General features: G+C 40.2%; 1 protein-coding gene across 4 annotated transcripts in view; it reads right to left on the bottom strand.

The window, feature by feature from the left end:
• recql5 (RecQ helicase-like 5) overlaps positions 1-19,762 on the bottom strand; it is a 44,707-nt gene that overhangs the window by 10,952 nt on the left and 13,993 nt on the right. The window contains exons 10-21 of one of the 4 annotated variants that reach the window (XM_034212929.1): positions 9,611-9,647; positions 9,463-9,521; positions 9,095-9,165; positions 8,924-9,014; positions 8,710-8,850; positions 5,932-6,245; positions 5,493-5,538; positions 5,155-5,225; positions 4,118-4,163; positions 3,962-4,032; positions 2,008-2,053; positions 1,740-1,895 (exon numbers count right to left, since the gene is read on the bottom strand). In XM_034212929.1, the coding sequence (XP_034068820.1) occupies positions 1,740-1,895; positions 2,008-2,053; positions 3,962-4,032; positions 4,118-4,163; positions 5,155-5,225; positions 5,493-5,538; positions 5,932-6,245; positions 8,710-8,850; positions 8,924-9,014; positions 9,095-9,165; positions 9,463-9,521; positions 9,611-9,647 (1,149 nt within the window). The remainder of the gene's footprint in view (positions 1-1,739; positions 1,896-2,007; positions 2,054-3,961; positions 4,033-4,117; positions 4,164-5,154; positions 5,226-5,492; positions 5,539-5,931; positions 6,246-8,709; positions 8,851-8,923; positions 9,015-9,094; positions 9,166-9,462; positions 9,522-9,610; positions 9,648-19,762) is intronic. The other 3 variants (XR_004568650.1, XM_034212930.1, XM_034212931.1) reach the window with 3 other exon arrangements.

Raw genomic sequence — 19,762 nt, 5'->3', positions numbered from 1 at the left:
CAGGTTAAGAAACTAGTGTTGCTTGCATCCTATTTTAAAGGCATTTCTTTTTATATTCGACTAAAATGCAACAAAAAAGGGTTTGATTCTATTAATGTTGTCTTTTTTTATTGCACTTTGGCAGCAGATTCCTGTGTAGCTTCAGATCTGAGTTGTCTTATTAGTAAGCCTAATTTATACTTTTGTAGCAACACTATTTTTATATAATGGCAAAGAAAGGGTTCAGTCTTTTCTTTTTGTCCTGTGTCATATGTGGCAGCACTGTTCAATGTTTCTTGAAAACATTACCCACTGTAGTGACGTGTGAATAAACTCCAACTCTGTATCAACAACACTGTTGTGTAACTTCAGTTAAATACTTGTATGTGTGTAGATTAGAAAGAGGTAAGATAAAGGATCTGCAGTATTTTATGAAGTATTATCGTATGTTAGCTGACTTTCTACCCGTTAAGTGGGTATGCGTCATCAATAGGTTGTTAAATGTTAACACTGTAAAACTGATTTACAAATTATTAAAGAATTGTAGTTTACAGTAACAGTGCTGGCTAGCTAGCTAGCATAAAATCCTCTCACTTGCTGGAAAATCTGTAAACATTGAATCAATTCAAATTAGCATCGGCAGTAAACCTTCTGTATATTAATGTAAACCCTTCAATATGTTATATAGAAATAATCTTTTAAGTATATTTACTCCAATCTGCCAACACTCTCACATCACTCAAACAATCCCTCAAAACTTACCTTTTCACTCTTGCCTTCAACTCCTAATCCACTAACCCCTCACCCTTATTCCACCTAGCTTAGCATTTAGCACTTTTGTTGTTATTTTTCTTCTTTACTTGCTTGTTAAGTGCTTTGAGCACCAGGAAAAGCGCTATATAAATCAAATGTATTATTATTATAAATATTACCCATTTTGAACACAACAAACAATCCAGAGGACCACAAGTGCATTGCTTGAAATGGATTTTGCTTTGGAGAGACAAAAAAGGCACAGTTTCATCTAGTGGCCTTATTGAGAACAGGCTTAACCAAGGCATCACCTGAAAGCTTATGTTCTGCTCTTTCAATAGGTTGGCTCAGTGTGTCTTTACTATGAACTGTCACAGAGATATTCAATCAGAAAGAGAATGATGGCATCTGATCCAGCCAGAATTTGACTTTTTTCATATATGGGTTGCATTGTTTGGACCCTCACTGTAGCTTTCCAGTAGCTAGTTGACCGGGTTGTCCACCCAGGTTGTGATCCTTGAAGGTCCTAGATATCATTTCTGGTGGACAACCTTCTACAACATTCCATGTCTGATTTCCCAAAAAAATGGGGTTTTGCCCCCTGGGTAATACAAAAAACATTTTTTAGAAGAATAACTGATTATTAATTATTAATACAAATATATATTAAGAAAATGTATTAAGCTGTATGATTAATTTGTCATATTTTCCATCATAATGTACTCATCATTTAAAAAAAAAAAAATTGCAACAGGGGGGTCCCCGCCAGAGGATAATGCTAATCCTTGGCCTGGCAAAGTTTGGGAACCCCTGCTCTAGACAAAACTCCAAAAAATATAACAGGCTACTTTATACATTATGATATGCAAAGCAGTTTTATATCAAATGAAATGAGGATTTTAAATATTTAGAGTTATTGAAAAAGCCAAACAGAGTGCAGTCTGGGTAAATTAAACTATGAGGCTGGTAGTGAGATGAGTTGTTGTGGGTTTATCTCTCCCTCTTACCTTGGTGGCAAACTTCCCCTTAGAGTAAAACGGGTTGAGGTACCGGACCACGATGTCCGCCGCCTCCTTCAGTGTCACCGGCACGTTGGCGGGGATCAGAGGGCGCTCCTGCACGTTGGGGTTAAAGGTCACTCTTTTCTCTGAGGGGCCACAGTGCTGTACAGAGAAAGAAAGACATTAAATACAAAAATCACAAGCTCAGCTCACTAACCATAAAATAAGTAAAACAAATAAAAAACCGCTAAGCAAAAGAGAAGCACACACTCACCTCCTCTGTCAGAGCAGGTTCCTCCTCTTCCTGCGTTTCCTTTTGTCTGTGTGAGAGGTAAAATATGTCACATTTCCATCAACTTCTTCTAGAAATGGTTCTTCAAGATATGTTATACATTTATTTAAAGAATTGTACTTAAGTTGTATTTTGAGGTAATTACATTTCTACTTAATTATATTAGTCCAGTACAATTCAGAGGACAATAATTGTGACTCCACTACATTTGTTTTATAACTTTAGTCACTAGTTATTTTGCAGATTCAGATTAATAAAACTAAATGTTATCATCAAATGAAACATGTATGTTTTATTAGAAAAGTGTAGTATTTTACTTTAATAAAAGAAAGGATAAGGAGACAAATACCCTAGCTAGAAGTGTTTAGTGCTTTCAAAATACGCTCCATCTCGATGCCCCACATCTTCCTAACCGTTCCAGGGTGTGAACATCCTGACCAAAGTGGCCTTTTAAAAAAGAAGAATCTATATTATCTTGTTTTTTCCCTTATCTATTCTTTTGGATTATGTTTCCACTTATTTATTTTACATTTGTATTATTCACATTCCTGTTATCTTTCTATGAGTTGGCTTTGCTGATACAGCTGAATGAAAATGGAGAAAGCTGTAATATGTGTGTATAATGAAAGTGAAAATGGAACTAGAAAATGCATTTCCTGCAGATAATGCGTGTGAATGCTGTAAACTGTTGTTGGTGAATTTAGCTGAAAATGCAGAAAAAGCTGAATATTTTATTAGCTGAACGGTCTCTGTGGAGCTGCTTTTAGTTACAAAACCCAAGTAAGTGTGTTGCTGAACTTAGCGGAGAAAGGCAGAAAAGTGAAATGATTTGAATCAAAATTGTTCCAGCTCAAATACATTGCAATGACTTTGTTGAAAACTTGAAAGTGAAATGTTAAACTGGAAGAGTTGGAAACAGTGAAGAAGCTTAATATTTAAAAGATAATGTTTAAAAAAGGTATAAACAACTAAATGTGTAGCCTCAATGTCCTGAAATAGCTGAATAATTTAAAGGTCCCATGTCATGCTTTTCCGGTTATTACCCGTCCCCTTGGGTGTTATGTAGCTTTTTCTGCGTGTAAACGGTCGGCAAAGTCACAAACCCTCAAATGGACCAATCCGTGGAGCTCCTCACACACACACACTCTCTCAGCAGCAAAACTTTGATGCGCGCGCGGGAAGGGGGGGGGGGCTAGTGGAGCCTCACAGCGGCGAAACTGTGGCGTGCTTACACTGTAGGTGCGCCGCGTTTGGGGTGCGGGTGCTAGTGGAGCCTTGCAGATGGGGGTGCTGCAGCCCCCTCAGCACCCCCCCCTTCCCGCGTCCATTCGCGATGGTTCGGTGTCTCGCAGATCCCACGCAGCAAGCAGGAAATGAACCCAGCTCACACTGTCCGCTCCTCGCAGCAGCGAGCCGCGCAACGTCCCGCCAACATGGCACCCAGACCCCACGCAGCATTCCCATCTGTTTGTCATTACTGGTTGCTAACGCCATGGTAACACATAATCACTGATGTTCCGCTGGTAGACTCATCAGAACAGAGTGGGTGAGCTGACCAATCAGAGCACAGTGGGCTCACAGGGGGGGGGGGGCAGGAGCTCCAACAAGGCGTGTAGGACAGAGTGAATACACATAATATGCAGAGATGCTGTTTGAGAAACCAATGTGAGTTTGGAAAATTGCACAATATAAATGTATTCTCAACAATGGAACTATGTTCAGTAGAAATGGCCATGACATGGGACCTTTAATAGTTGAATGGTTTCTGTAGCAGAAAGTAGGCTGAAGGAATTACATATCAGATGCACGTAGTATAGGTTCAAGTAGCATTATATCTATAGGGCTTTTCTTTTGAAGGGGTGTGTGGTTTTAGGGAGTGTGAGGTGTAGAAAAACTGTTGCACAGCATTCGCACTAATAAAATGCTCAATCTTTACCCTCTCTCTGAGGAGTCACAGCTCTTCGCCGGAGGTGAGGACGCTTTTTGCGACGTCACCTCACCAGTCACCTGAAATCACACACACCATTAGTCACTGAGATACGGGAGATACGTCTTCAGATCGGAGAGGAAACACACACACAAACACACTTACCTCTTCTATCAGAATAGGTTCCTCCTCTTCCTGAGTTTCCTTCCGTCTGTGTGATTCAGATTAATAATACAAAGTGTAATCAACAAATGAAACATGTATGTATTACTAGAAAATGCATTTCCTGCTGAAAATGCGCGTGAATGCTGTAAACTGTGTACATTTGTTGCTGAATTTAGCTGAAAATGCAGAAAAAGCTGAATATTTTATTAGCTGGATGGTAGCTGCTTTTAGTTGTTACAGCTCAAATACATTGCAATGACTTTGTTGAAAACGTGAAAGTGAAATGTTAAACTGGAAGAGTAGGAAACAGTGAAGAAGCTTAATATTTAAAAGATAATGTTTTAAAAAGGTATAAACAACAAAATGTATAGCCTCAATGTCCTGAAATAGCTGAATTTAAGTAGCAGATATCGGTGAAATTTCAACGCGTGAAGCATCTCAAGAACTCTGAGCATCTGAAGGGTGCTTTTTGTGTACTTTCCAGGAGAGGTGTTCCTACGTTTTTTATGTTAAAAAATATATATGAATTTCAAGCTGTCCTCCACTCTAGCTGTGACATCACGCACTCTAGCCTTAACGAGTTGCGCAATACACACTCATGTTAAAATCTGAAGAAAGCCTCTTTGCCAAGCTCCAAACTAAGTTAAATATCTCAAAAAGTGTAAAAGATATGAAAAATCTGAAGGACAAGTTTTATAGCTGAATGTCTTGTGATCATTTTAAAGTTGGAATTAAGTCTCTAGCTGAAAGTATGTGGAAGGAGTAGCATTTGGCGCAAGGTGTAGCTAAAAGAGGATTTGAAGGTTCCTCCCATTGAGTTACATGTTAAAAAAAGAGTTTAAAAAGCTGAATATTTCCAAATGTATAAAATATTTTGAAAAGGTTGAAAGTTTCCCATCATGTCCTGAAAAGGCTGAACATTTTGATATTTGAAATGGTTTCTGTAGCTGAAAGTAGGCTTAAGTTATTCGACGGCAAACTATTGGTTGAAATAATAATAATAAGATTAAAGATTTGAAGAAATGCTCAATCTTTACCCTCTCTCTGAGGGGTCACAGCTCTTCGCCGGAGGAGAGGGCGCTTTTTGCGACGTCACCTCACCCGTCACCTGAACACACACACACACACACACACACACACACACACACACACACACACACACACACACACACACACACACACACACACACACACACACACACACACACACACACACACACACACACACACACACACACACACACACACACACACACACACACACACACACACACACACACACACACACACACACACACACACACACACAATCAGTCACTGAGATACGGGAGATACATCTTCAGATCGGAGAGGAAACACACACACACACACTTACCTCTTCTATCAGAATAGGTTTATCCTCTTCCTGAGTTTCCTTCTGTCTGTGTGATTCAGATTAATAATACAAAGTGTAATCAACAAATGAAACATGTATGTATTATTATAAGTTAATTAAGACCTTTTTGAACATTAAAGCACGTCAACATGTCACAGGAGAGGCACAACACACAAATATGAACCTGAAAATGAGCATGATGGGCCCCTTTAACGTTCAAAATATGCTCACCAGCTGCTACATCAGAGAGATAAACAAAGTAATGCATTAAGGCTTATATTTGTAATTATAATAAATATTATTCTGAAATGGGCACTCTGGTGCTTTTGTACTTTTAATTACATTTTTGAATGCAGGACTTTGACATTTGTCTACATAATGGTACTGCTACTTTGACTTAAGTAAAATAAGTACTTTTCCACCTTTAAGGGCGTCTTACCCTGCAGGAGTGGCGATATCCTCTGCGGGTATGTACTGAAACCACGTCACCTCCAGCGTGTCTATTGGATGGGTTTCCTCCTCATCATTATCAGAGATTAAGATGACTTCTTCTTTCCTCTCCTCTCCAGAACTTATCTCCATTTCATCCCCAATGAAAAGTGGTCGATCGAGTTCATGATCGTCCTCCACCGTGTTAGGAGATATTGAAGTATTATCAGGTACCACCTCCTCCTCCTGCTGGCTCTTCTCCGGTGTGTCTTTCTTTGCAAAGTACTGGAGGATGTTGCCCGCGCCAAATCTCTTACGCTTCATCTGGAGGAAACAAAACCACCAGACTCAGGGACAGTTTTATCCCACAGGCCATAAGACTGCTAAACACCTGAGCTCTGCTAAGTGCCCCAATAAACATTCCTGTTTGTCATCTTGCAATCTACTAATTGATATACTGTAAATAGTTATCACCGCAATAAACCGTATTTAATTCTGTCTTAATTTAATATTCTGTTCTTGTACATATCCCATATTCTATTGACATGTATATAGACTTTTTGCACTACTTTTTATTTTGTATTTTTGTATATTATTATATATGGTGCATTGTTGGAGGAGGTCAGGTCAGAAGAATTGCATTGCCATTTCTACACTGTAGCTTTATGCATATGAAAATAAAACCTTTGAATCTTGAATAGGCAAAAATAAAACATTTATATCCGAACACTCTGCTGCCAAGATTATTTTCATCATCAATTCATTTGCTGATCATTTTCTAGATGAATCAAGTAATTGTTTGGTCTTTAAAATGTAGAGAACATTGACAAATGTGGGATTTGATTTGTGTGTATGGGACATATTATATAACAACCCTAATCATTGAAAGCAAACATGCTCATAAATGTTAACTGTTCATCGGTGGAATGTTCTCATTATGGGAATCCTTGCACCTGTTTAGTTAGGAAGGGAGTTAAAGATAAAGATAGCATGGTCAAAACACCATTAAAAATGACCTAGGCCAGAACGTAAACAACACCATTAAAGATAATCTATGCCGAAATATCAAACAAAGTATGATTGCGTAGGGGAATTCAGGATGGTGGAAGAAATAATGGTGTCTACGTGATAGAGAAAGTCAAGGTTAAGAAGGAGGGCCTGAGACCCTCCTACACGTGAGAAGGCATAACAACTGGTAAGAAATTAATATAAGAAGAAGCCTGAACATTGTAAAGCCAGTCACTCCATGGACCGACTCGTGTTTGCTGTACTCTGACCTTCAGTAAACTCTATTCTATTGGAACTCTTTTGACTGTTGATTTTTTGAAAGTTAAATAAGTGTTAACATAGTGTTGTGAAGATCTCGAAGACATCCGGCACAACTTCAGAGGTTTCTCCACAACATAAATGTCAATCCCAGATTGTCAAATTCGAATAATATCATGACCAGATCAGAAAATCGGATCTTACCCATTATCTAAAATGTGTTAAAGTCCTTGATCCATGTTGAAAAAGTGAGTACTCAGATAGTTCAAATTGTAGTCCACAAGTGGTTGGTAAATAGTTAACCTCTCCATGTTTGATCCTTTCATTTCATACCTGAACATTTTCCATCAAAGTCCTTTCAGATGCTCACTTAAAGGTGGGGTAGGTAAGTTTCAGAAACCGGCTCGAGTGCACTAAAATTTGAAAGTACACAGCCGAAAAGAATCCGCCCCTTCCTTCAGACTTCCTTACAGAGCACCTCCTCCAACACACACAGACGCGCAGATGACGTCAGCAGACTGGTGAAAGTGGCCGCCTGTTGCTGGCGAGTCATCGAAGTACTGCTGCAATGCACGCCCAATGAGGGCACGAGATACATTTGTGCGTGCACGAGATGGAAGGCTGACAGACAGGGCGGCAATCCAATCGATTGGTTGTACTTTTTACAGTATTACGTCTTCCACAGATGAAAAATTGTTATGGATTTTTTGTCAAAGCACTTCAGATATTCATTGCTATCGGGATGTTAAGAGCATTCCATGGAATATAACCAAAAGTGTATCTCGAGCCGGTTTCTCAAACTTACCTACCCCACCTTTAAGTAAGGAGTTAAACAAAAAACATTGTTGGAGCTATATATTGCTTTTTATTATTCAGTAGTTAACATTTTTTGTTTTATTAATTTTCAGTTTTACTACTCTTTGATTTTGGTGGCTACAATCATCATGGGATAGATGATAGATCTAAACAAATGTTTTTATTTGAGAAATTGCTGGTGAATGTGTGCTTTTCACTTACTCTTGACGGTTAGTGTGTGATGTGTGTGCGCCCACAGCCGTATCTCTTTTACATCAAGACTCTGAACATGTGGCTCAAACTTCCCCTTCTCGTAATTTTCCGCTACTATTTTTAAATGAGTTACAAATTCACATTTATAAGTCATTACATTAATATAATCAATTATACTCAATTCAAACTGGTTTGTAATTGATACCAAATCAATCCTTTTTTCTACACTTCTGTCTGCAATATCATCATGCCTTCGTGTTTGCATGCAAGCAGGGAGGAGATCTTTAAATCTCTACCATCTTAATCTGATTTGAATTTAAAAAGAAGGAACTGAACCTTTTGATGTCTGAAAACAGCATCTTTTGCCATTTTTTCATGGAAATTAATCAAGCGATTAACCAATTATTTTTCCGTCTATTAACTTAGCAATTGTTCAACAAATTGCTGCTGCTCTAGCCGCACTAACCAGCGTAACTTGGTAACATAAGTGTGAGTGAGTGCAAGTAGATCTTACCGAGTGTATTTCAGAAGCAGAGGTGAACCCCTGCTGCTTCTCAGTAAAGGAAGAAGACGACGAATATTCCGTAGAATCACTGCTGCCCGCCTTGCCGTCATCGCCTCTTTCTCCAGGTCCTGTCTTCTTGATATCCGATACCTTCCAAACAATAAAACACATGTTAGAAACGTATCTTCCTGATTCTGTGAGAGGAAGAGCAGTCAGTGTTTACCTTCTTCAGGATGGCAGCTTTGTACAGGTTTGAAGATTTGCTCTTCTCAAAAAGATCGAGTTCTGTGTTGACTGCTAAGGAAACGGTGTCACTGCGGAGAAACGGAGAAGATATGAAAGACTGTGGGGTAAAATAACATACTGTATTTAAAGAATGTGTCTGTGTAATTACTTGAACGTGTCATCTGCCCTCTGGTGGCCATATAATGCTTCCTTCAGGAGGCTTAAGCAATGCATTCTGGTCTGAAATACAAGACAAAAAAAAGGTTCATAAATAAATAAAATGTCCAAAAGATTCCAAACTACTACTGGTTTTTCATCCTGTAGAAAGCCAACATTTTATAACAATGTTTGCAGGACTAAAAAACGTTATCCGTTTAATGTATAAACCATCTTTTTAACAATATCACTTTTAGTGTTATGCTGTTGAACCGTTGGCTCTACCGCCCGTCTTCACATCTCATGACACGAGTCACTGAATTCCTGGAGACGTGTGAATGAGTGCTGCAGGTATGAGGAATGCGTGCTGCGTTCAGGTACCTTTACAGTGAGTCTGGGGATCTTCTGACTGCTGGCATCTCTCAGTTGGCAGTCATCATCTACACAGCACGATACAGAGGTTATATACGACATAAAGATTGGAATGGATAACGTTTTATAATCATTTTATTCTTCTAGTGCCGTTTACCTGGAGGGACAAAGCCTTCCCGCCGAACGGTCATTCCCTGAAGAAACATGAGAACAATCAGAGGGTCATTATAAGATTGTACAGAGAAATGAGTCGGGATGGGTATCGTTAGGATTTTATCGATACTTTTCAATAATTTGGTGCTCAAAATTATAGACATGAATACAAGATTAAAAAGTCATTTTATTGTAATTTTCTTGCAGAAATAACTGTAGAACTTATACATTAGCTTCTCAGAAGCAGACAAAAATAAATAAAATAACTTAAAGGGGCCTGGCTCGCCCTATCATGCTTGTTGGGGTTTTCTCTCAGACAGAGGAAGAAAAGAGGCATTTAAAAAAAAATGTTTTAACGACCCGACCACGGATAAGCGGGAGAAGATGGATGGATGGATGGATGGATGTTTTAACATTTGTAAATCAGTTACATCTTCATCCAGACATTTCAAACTGACAACCTAGCTCGACAAGAGATCCTTAAAACATTGTCCTACGCAGTGTTTCTCAAACTTTTTCATACCAAGGACCACTTAACCAATAAAAAACCACTCGCGGACCACCTAACTCCACAAATATCCCAAAACACATCGTTTTTCTAGAACAGATTATAAATCGCCTGGAAATGGTACAAACAAGTGGCAACATGTGTGACGAAGGTGTTGCCCTGGGCTTTATCATGCAATATAAAGTGAAACTTAAGCTCGTTCCATTGCGGAAATATTCCCGCGAGAGTGCGGAAAACTTAAATGTATTTATTTCAAATGTGAAATGTTACCAATATACTCACGGACCACTAGGGGGCGCTCACAGACCACCAGTGGTCCGCGGACCACACTTTGAGAAGCACTGTGACATTATGCAAAACTGTGATATGAAGAAATTGGTCAAAAGGCTAAGATGGCAAAAAGATAAAGGCGATGTATATTATTCTGGATTGTACTTTTAAATCACAAAATAAATGTGCTGAACTGAAACACGTCAAAATGTGTCTGAAGGTTTAAACATAGCACAAAGTATTTGAGCTTAAAATATGTCAATTCCTAGTAAACGACCAACAATTGCTGAACCATACATTGAAACGTTGACCTTTAACATTTAAAATGCAGTTTTCCAAACCGGCATCCAACAGGTGACTAAATACCAATAAACCACACCCACGTGACCATTAAGTGATAAACAATAATAATTAAACGTGATGCAAACAGAAATGAAGATAAAAATAGAAGTAATAAGTAATTGCAAAACAAGCATTATGGCTCCTACATTCCGGCCCCTAATTATTATATAACAATTTATAATAATTATTCAAAACAAATTACAATAAAACACAGTATATTCTAATGATATGCAGATCATAATTTTTTTCATCCAGTATTCATATATCAGTATACAAGCAATCAAGTCTGCTGTGTGTAGTATTGTGTGTGCAGGGGGCAAAAATAGTCACTTGCAAGCAGGGGCGGACTGGGACTACAAATCAGCCCGGGACTCTCGACCGGCCCACTTCGGTACCGCCGGCCCACCGCAAGTAAATACGGGGGGGGGGGGGTAGACAATTTACTAGCGGTAGACATTAAGGGTAAATAATGTCTACCTCCGGGCCGGTGGACTTGTATTATCACTGGCCCCACCATTGTAACCATTCGTCCAAAAAAAATCGACTAATAATGAAGAAAATTAACACATTTGTTGCAATAGTAATTTATGCATTAACTACATTACTACTTGTACTACAACATTTTAATCATCAGTTCTTCCTCATTTGTTCATATTTGGTTTATTAAAATAATGATATTCTGGTCATTGTTAAAAAATGTCTGCCATTATGAGTAGCCTATTATTATTTGTATAATGCACTTTCTGCCTTCCTGTCATTAGGAGTTAGACATGTAATGGCTATGTAATTGATTTGATTAGAACCTTCATTATCCTAAACTGCTGGGACATTTCACCAATACCTTTATATTGTCTACTCTTCACTTACTTGTCAGCATAGGTCGGCATTGATGTACAGAGCCGACAGAAGACCTCGTTTATATTGGCATCATATTGAGAGGTGCAGCCAGTGACGCTTCCTAAAACCAGGAAGTAAGCTGCTGGTTCCCTCGAAAAGGGTTTTGGAAAATAGCTGGAAATAAGGTCTGTGGAAAACAAACCTGTTTGATAAATGCACGTTTTGTTCAGCCGGATAATCTCCACATGTCTACCCTACTTTTATAATTTTCTAATCATAAATCTAATCGATAGATTATAAAAGGGTTTTAGGATGCGTCACTGCAGCCAACTCCATCGATCAAGCAGGCTGAAACTTTCTCTCCCTCTTCTTCTCATACTCCCTGTCACTCTCCTTTAACTCCTCCGGTGACTTTCTTTTATTTGAAGATTGTTTTTTGCCCGGCGCTTGGCCGGTTACCGCTGGTATCAAAAACATTTGGCGAATGGTTAGGTGGCGCGATAGTCTGTAGTGAAGGAGCGCGCTATCGCTCACGGGAGCCTGCTCCTGCTGCGCTCTGCAGCAAACAGCTGTTTGCTTTTCACCCAACAACGACAACCGACTCAGAAAAGGTGTACTTGTACTTGTACTCACTGAGAACGCTATGTTGTAGCGTTGATAAACGAAACAGTTTACTAAATTGCTACTCAAAATACCAATACCACAGGACAATCTTTTTAAAGCAATATTTTTAGTGGCCCGAGCGGGCAAGTGGAAAGTACGTTATGCTGGCCCGGGGTGTCTAAATAGTGCTTCCGGGCCAGCGGGCCATTTAATGTCGAGCCCTGCCGGTTACCGGCCGGCCCACATCGTCCGACCGGCCCACTTCAGTACCGGCCCATCGGGATTCGTCCCGAACGTCCCGATGGCTAGTCCGCCCCTGCTTGCAAGGGAGCAAGGTAAAAAATGGAAAATGATTTAGACATGGCAAAAGTTTCTCTGCCTCATGAACAAGGCGTACTTGGCTGAGGGGTATGTTCAGAAAGCCACTATTTGTCTTCATCTGAATCCCAAGTACAAGTCCTTTTTTCCTTGTCCTTTTCCAATCTAATGTGATTGGTCCTTCCAATAGTTTGGCAGATTTTAAGGCTGGATCCCGGAACCGTTGATTTTCCTTGGAAAGTCTCTGGATGTCTCTGCCACCTTCAGGATAGTGTATCTTAAATTGATGTTTCCACAGCATATCCACTTTCACTACAGATGTCCTGCTGGCACCCATCACTGACTGATGCCCCGGCCACACGAGGACGAAAACGGTCGTTTGCGTTACTGTTTAGTGTCATATAGACCGTTCGGCCACACGAGGACGACCGAATACAGCACTAAACGACTGCGGAAACGATAACTGGTCCCAAGGTGGATAGAACGGCATAAGCAACGCTCTGGGGGGTCCAACGGCTCCGTGTGTACGCCCTATACGATCATTTTCTGATAATGATGAGGCAATAGCCCCGCCTCTCCCCACCTCTGCTGCTCACCCCCGCGTCAAAGTAAACTGCACACTGAATTCAGATTATTTATCTTTCTCTTGATATGGACATAAACGCGAGTGAAGTCTAATCTGACAGGACGGAGACACCTCTCAAACTACCTAAACTAGTTAGAAATATGTTTATTTTTACTGTTGGCCGGGTTACTTATTACTGGATCAGCTGCTGCATGAAACAGACACTGACGCTGTCCGAAGAGAGGGAGGAAAAAGAGAGGCTCCGTGTATTTTATTATATTATATAGATTCGTTATTCATTTGTTTTAAAGCTCAATAAATAACAAAGAAGACCTTTGACCGGCACTTTTATAATTTTGTCCAGAAGATTTCAACTTTAATACACGTTGACTGGCGAAAAACTCTGCCCGGTTCCCTCTGCCCCCACCGCGGAGAATAAACAGAAGGGCAACCATGACAACCATGCTTCTTCGCTGCTTTTGTGGAGGAAGTTACAGCGCCACGTACAGGCTCCTGCATATGTACTGCAGCTTCTCCAGCGGTTGGAGCTAAACGGAGCTGTCTCGTGTGGACAGACACTATCCGGATGACTATTGCGTGTGGACGGAAGCTTTTTTGCGATTGCGTTAATCCTATGCGTTTAGCCGTTTTCGTCCTCGTGTGGCCGGGGCATGAGTTTGCAGTCCCCTTCACCAGCCCCAGTAAGGCCACTTGTTATGGTAGATGTGATGATTTCAGTGTTAGCTCTGTCCTTGGTTGTTATTGTTGATGTTTTTAGATTAGCTACACTGTGCTCTGGAATGATTGGTGTAGATGTATATATAACTTGTGGCTGGGGTACTAAAGGATCTGCGTTGATATGAAGGGTTTTCTTTTCCTTAAGTCCGTCTCTAAAATATGACTGCTTGCCATCAGATCCTGTAGTAGAGCTACTCGGAACACTGGATTTCTTTGATGCAGCAAGAACCTTCATTTTGGCCATGGTGGCGGCGATGTCTCCTTCTAGGTCCAGTTGTTCTTTTCTTCTCCTCAGCTCATGTTCCTGTTTTTCCAAAGCATGTTTCTTTTTAGGTATATTTTGTAAAACCAACAGGGTGGCCACTTCCGCCTGAGCTTTTATATAAGCAGATGCAGTTCTTGATAGGCCTATCTTGAGCCATGAAAAGTACATTTGCTATTTCTGTTTCCAATATTTAACACACTGTCCACTCCATCCTCATTTTCGTTGTTATCACTCATTTCACATGTTCCAATATGCACACAACAGTATTCACAAATGTCAATCTTGTCTCTGACGTGGTGCCTGATCAGTGATCACAGCTGTGCACGTTACAAACAATTCCGGAATTCCAAACCTTCGCCGATATCGGCATAACCAGGCCAAATAACCAGGGGTGCACATAACTTTTTTGCGCTGGTTCTCAAAGGAGCACCTGGAGATGTTGCTTGGTGCTCATCCTTAAAATGAAATAAACCGTAACTTTTGAGGGGGTCTTGACTTTATTTGCCAGACACACGGCACTAAACAAACACACATGCAGAGGTGAACACAGAACACACATGCAGAGGTGAACACAAGACAACATTAGCACGACCAGTAATCCTACAAGCTGTCATCACTACCCTCCTGACTGTTCTCCTGACTGTTCTCATCACTACCCTCCTGACTGTCAGACATGGTAGCTGATGATGTAGGCCTACTTCTTTATCTCTGGTTGAGTCTGCGATTAGCTGCTTGCATCCACAAGTCAACAGCTGGTTTTGGGTCGAAAGTTTCTGTTGTCATCTTAGACAAGTGGATGTAATCAAATAAGTATGTGAACATAACCAATAACCTACCATAGCCGGGCCGGCCCTGAGTTCATATCATGGTTCATATGCAACTCGCAAATATCTTTCTCTCTCTCTCTTCTCCCTCAATGTTGGTACGCAAATGCGCTTTGTTTCAAATGACCCGGTGCTCTTTTTTTGGCGGAGGTGCGCATGCGCACCAGTTATGTGCAGCCCTGCAAATAACAGTCCCCAATGGACTAACGGCAGCACTTCCAAACTGTGTTCCAAACAAAAAATAAATCGAATGAACGCAATTGTGCCTACCGCCTCAACTGGCTGATGTGCTCCAGTCAATCAGTTTCCCCCTGTCGGCCACGGTTAATTGTGGCTTTTCCTGTCCACTCCGCCGAGGGGGAAACTGTCCCAGTGTTCCTGAACGTCCGGCTTCGTCTGCTTAGGATCCGGTCCATTCGGCGATCCGTTTTCTGTTGACTAATGTGGCGGAAATAACTCACTATGAGTTAGCCACTGAGAGGCTAAAATGTGCTCTTTGCTGTGACGCGTTCCATGTAGGAGTCGGTAGTTATTGTAGTCCATAGTGTTTAATAAAACGCAAACAAACAATATACAACTCCAGACCTGACGATCAGCGCCATTCACCTCTTCCTACATCATATCCTCCAAACCGGCATCCAACTGGTGACTAAATACCAATAAACCCAAACCACACCCACGTGACCATTGCTGGAAGTGATACAATAATAATTAAACGTGATAAAAACAGAAATGAAGATACAAATAGAAGTAATAAGTATGGTAAAACAAGCATTATGGCTCCTAGTTACATTGGTCCCGCAAATCGTATCAGGTTGCACTGAGGAGGACGTTGTTAGCGTGCTACTGCTAGCACTATTAGTACTAGCAGTATCGCTAGCAGCCACATTGTCAAATACGCTGCACCGTTTTAGATTCAATGAGTGTCTCGTTTGCAAATGCTTCATTAAGTTGCTTGTATTACCCCCTTTACAAACAACTAATTGAGTATATAGATTGCACTATCGCCACTACATTTTTTTTTAAAAGTGATCGCGTTCATTTATGATGAATTGGAAATGGGGGACCCTGATGTAAACAAGACGAAAGTCTTTCTCTGGTCTGCATCCCCTTAACAATTGTATGTTTTGAGCTGTACTGTACTGTACCCAATATACAAGCTGTTAATAAACTTTTCAATCAATCAATCAATCCCAGACCTTTGTTCGCTTAGCTCTGGTCGCCATGCCTGCGGGTCGAGTCTCACAACAATAGAGAACCGCAGTGACGCGTCGTAAAACCCGGAAGTAAACTTCTTCCGGTTCCTTCGTGAAAAACGCAATGCAAATTCTCCATAAGATTTTGGAAAATAGTTCGAAATAAGGTCTGTGGTTGACACACATTTAAGAGAGGGATCACGTTTTGTTCAGCCGGATAATCTCCACATGTCTATCCTACTTTTATAATTTTTGAATTATAAATCTAGTCGCCAAAAGCGAAATGCTAACGTTAAACGAACTACAAGCAAGTACAACAGCAGGGTCGCACGACTTCAACGTCACGCCAACTTAAGATCGTTTCAACTGACTTACACTGAAACTGCATTTTGAACACTTTAAATATATTAATATTTTAAACTGTATACCCCGTTTATCTAGGCCCTTTTTGTTTTGTTTTATGTATACATGTCACACTGTGGGAAACGATATTTCGATATTTCTGGATGTATAACACATGTAGAATTTTTTACAATAAAGCTGACTTTGACTTCCGCGTGCTTGCATATTTTAACAAAGCTTTTCATTTTAGCCACACTGAATTTAACTAGAAGTCATGGCTGTGTCAATTACCAGTCTGATATCGTTTTACAAAGATGACAAGAAGAGTGTAGATAGAGGAGAGAACCACTAGGACACGTAAAACAGTGCAGCCTAGATGAAGGTGTGCTTACCGGTGTTGTCAGGGCTAGCATGAGGGACAAGGTTTATAGAGTGTCGGTGAGTAGTGATAGCAAGAGTACCGTTAACCTAGAGTTAATTTATTCACATTAATTCTCATCAACAAATCCATTTTATGTGTCACATGAAATCTTTATTAGGCAAGGCAAGTTTATTTATATAGCACTTTTCAACACAAGGCAATTCAAAGTGCTTTACAAAAAATGAAAGACATTAAGAAAATGGCATTTAAAATTAGTCATTAAAAAGAAAAGCTAATAAAATAAACATTAAAAGAAAAATATACATGGATAAAAGTTACAGTGCAGTTTAAGATGTGAATAGTTCAATTAAAAGCAGCGACAAAAATAAAAGTCTTTAGTCTGGATTTAAAAGTAGTCAGAGTTGCAGCGGACCTGCAGGTTTCTGGGAGTTTGTTCCAGATATTTGGAGCATAATAACTGAACGCTGCTTCTCCATGTTTAGTTCTGACTCTGGGGACAGAAAGCTGACCAGTCCCTGAAGACCTCAGAGATCTGGATGGTTCATAATTTAGCAGGAGGTCAGAAATGTATTTTGGGCCTAAACCATTCAGTGCTTTATAAACCAGCAGCAGTATTTTTGAAATCTATTATTTGACACACAGGAAGCCAGTGTAAAGACTTCAGAACTGGAGTGATGTGATCCACTTTCTTAGTGTTAGTGAGGACTCGAGCAGCGGCGTTCTGAATTAGCTGCAGCTTCCTAATAGATTTTTTAGTGAGACCTGTGAAGACACCATTGCAGTAGTCCAGTCTACTGAAGATAAAAGCATGGACAAGATTTTCCAAATCCTGCTGTGACATCAGTCTTTTAATCCTAGATATATTCTTTAGGTGATAGTAGGCTGATTTAGTAACTGTTTTAATGTGACTGTTGAAACTGAGGTCAGAGTCCATGACTACACCTAGATTTCTGGCTTTATCTGTTGTTTTGAACATTGCAGACTGAAGCTCAGCGCTAACTTTTATACGTTCTGCCTTGGCTCCAAAAACCATTACCTCAGTTTTATCTTTGTTTAATTGGAGAAAGTTCTGACACATCCAGTCATTGATTTGTTCAATGCACTTACTCAGTGTTTGAATTGGAGCATAGTCTCCTGGTGAAATGGTTACGTAAATGTGTGTGTCATCTGCATAGCTATGGTAACTTATTTTGTTGTTCTTCATTATCTGAGCCAGTGGTAGCATGTAGATGTTAGAGAGAAGAGGCCCCAAGATTACAAATATTACACACCAGAAAACACAGAAATATCCATGAAATAAACATACAGTAGGCTATAAACAATTAAAGGGATAATTGGGAAGGCATTACAAATGTAAATATATTTTTAAATAATAAAACAATCCCACCACCACAGGTATCTACAGGAGAAGAGGGAATTCTCTCCACAAAATGTGAATGCCCACGTGGAGAATGGAAATGCAGTCATGCGGCTGCATTAGCCATCTTTGCCATCCACAATTTCAGCTGCACGGACACCCCTGTCAGTGGAAGAAGCCAAAGGCAGCTAAACGTACACATTCAGTGGAGGAGCTATTTCCTACAAACCAATAACTCATTCAACCCGCTGACAAGAGAGCCCACCTCCGAAGATCGTGACTGGCTGAGGGACAGACTCGGGGGCAGGTTCTCAGAAATTTCTTGGCTTCTCTCCCCCGAGCCAGAAGAGGAACACTACAGCTTGGAAACACTTACTGTTCCTGAAATTATCAAATCTGTTGGGCATCAGGGACCTGAGGCAATTGTGGCAAGCATGGCATTGTCTGAGGAGCAACAGAGGGCAATTCAGGTGGCTACCACTGGTCAGCGAACCAACCCAAACTGGCATTTGTTCAGGAAAGGAAGGTTGACTGCCAGCAACTTTGGAGCTGTCTTGAGGTCAAAGCGTGTGACTGGTTCCCTTATTGCCAGGGTGCTAGGGCAACAACAGGCCCTTGATGGTGTTTTGTCTGTACAGTGGGGGACTATGAATGAATGTGAGGGCGTCAAGGCATTCACAACTGCAAACCTGACTGTCCATGAGTCAGGTTTGTGGCTCTCCCAATCAGGAGTATTGGGGGCATCTCCAGATGGTCTGGTAGGGTCTTCCGCTGTGCTGGAGGTAAAGTGTCCCTACGGAGCCAGGGAAATGACAATTAGTGAAGCATTGCAAATCAAGGGCTTCTGTGTCAGTAAGGAGGGAGAAACATTCAGCCTGCGTGAGGAACATCCTTACTGGCACCAAGTGCAAGGTCAGCTTCACCTCACTGCAAGAAAGAAGAAGAAATTAAAAAATTGTGAATCGTTTTTAATTTACATTTACTCGCCTTTGCAATGTTGTGGTTGTTAGAGTGTTAGGTTTCCTGTCAGCTCGTCTGTTGGGAAGATATAAAATATTAGTTTCATGGAAGTCACACCGTCACATATAAGAGCATTAAGACATACAGTACATAGGCTAAAACAAAACATCTAAAGATATAACCTTGCACTTTGTCTCGTGAACATTTTCACTATTTTGACATTTTTATAGATACATTGAATTAAAGAAATAAATGGTAGATGAATCCATATTGAAAATAGGTGTCAGCTGCTACACTAATTATAATAGTTATATTTCTTAATGAATTAAGATAAGATATTACTGTATTGATCCCAATTTGGGAAATGTTTGTGTTGCAGCAGCATAACAAGAAAAACAAAATATAAGTTATTATATATACAAAAGTATGTGAGGGATGGAATATTAAAATGTACATGTGATTTTACGTCCAAGAGAAGCTATGGAGCAGAGAGTTCTCTGCCAGCCAGAGGTGATTTGTTATTAGTTCAATATGTCAAACTGATTTCCCTGACTACAATCTTTAGTTACATGGTGAAACGTTATGCTGCTTGTACTAATTAGACTTATCATATAAACCACACAGGTTTTAATAGGATGTATTCATTATC

The sequence above is a fragment of the Gymnodraco acuticeps genome, unplaced genomic scaffold (assembly GCF_902827175.1).
Source record: "Gymnodraco acuticeps unplaced genomic scaffold, fGymAcu1.1, whole genome shotgun sequence".
Classification (NCBI taxonomy): Eukaryota; Metazoa; Chordata; class Actinopteri; order Perciformes; family Bathydraconidae; genus Gymnodraco; species Gymnodraco acuticeps.
The sequence above is the reverse complement of the archived record's forward strand: the minus strand, read 5'-3'. Positions and strand labels throughout refer to the sequence as shown.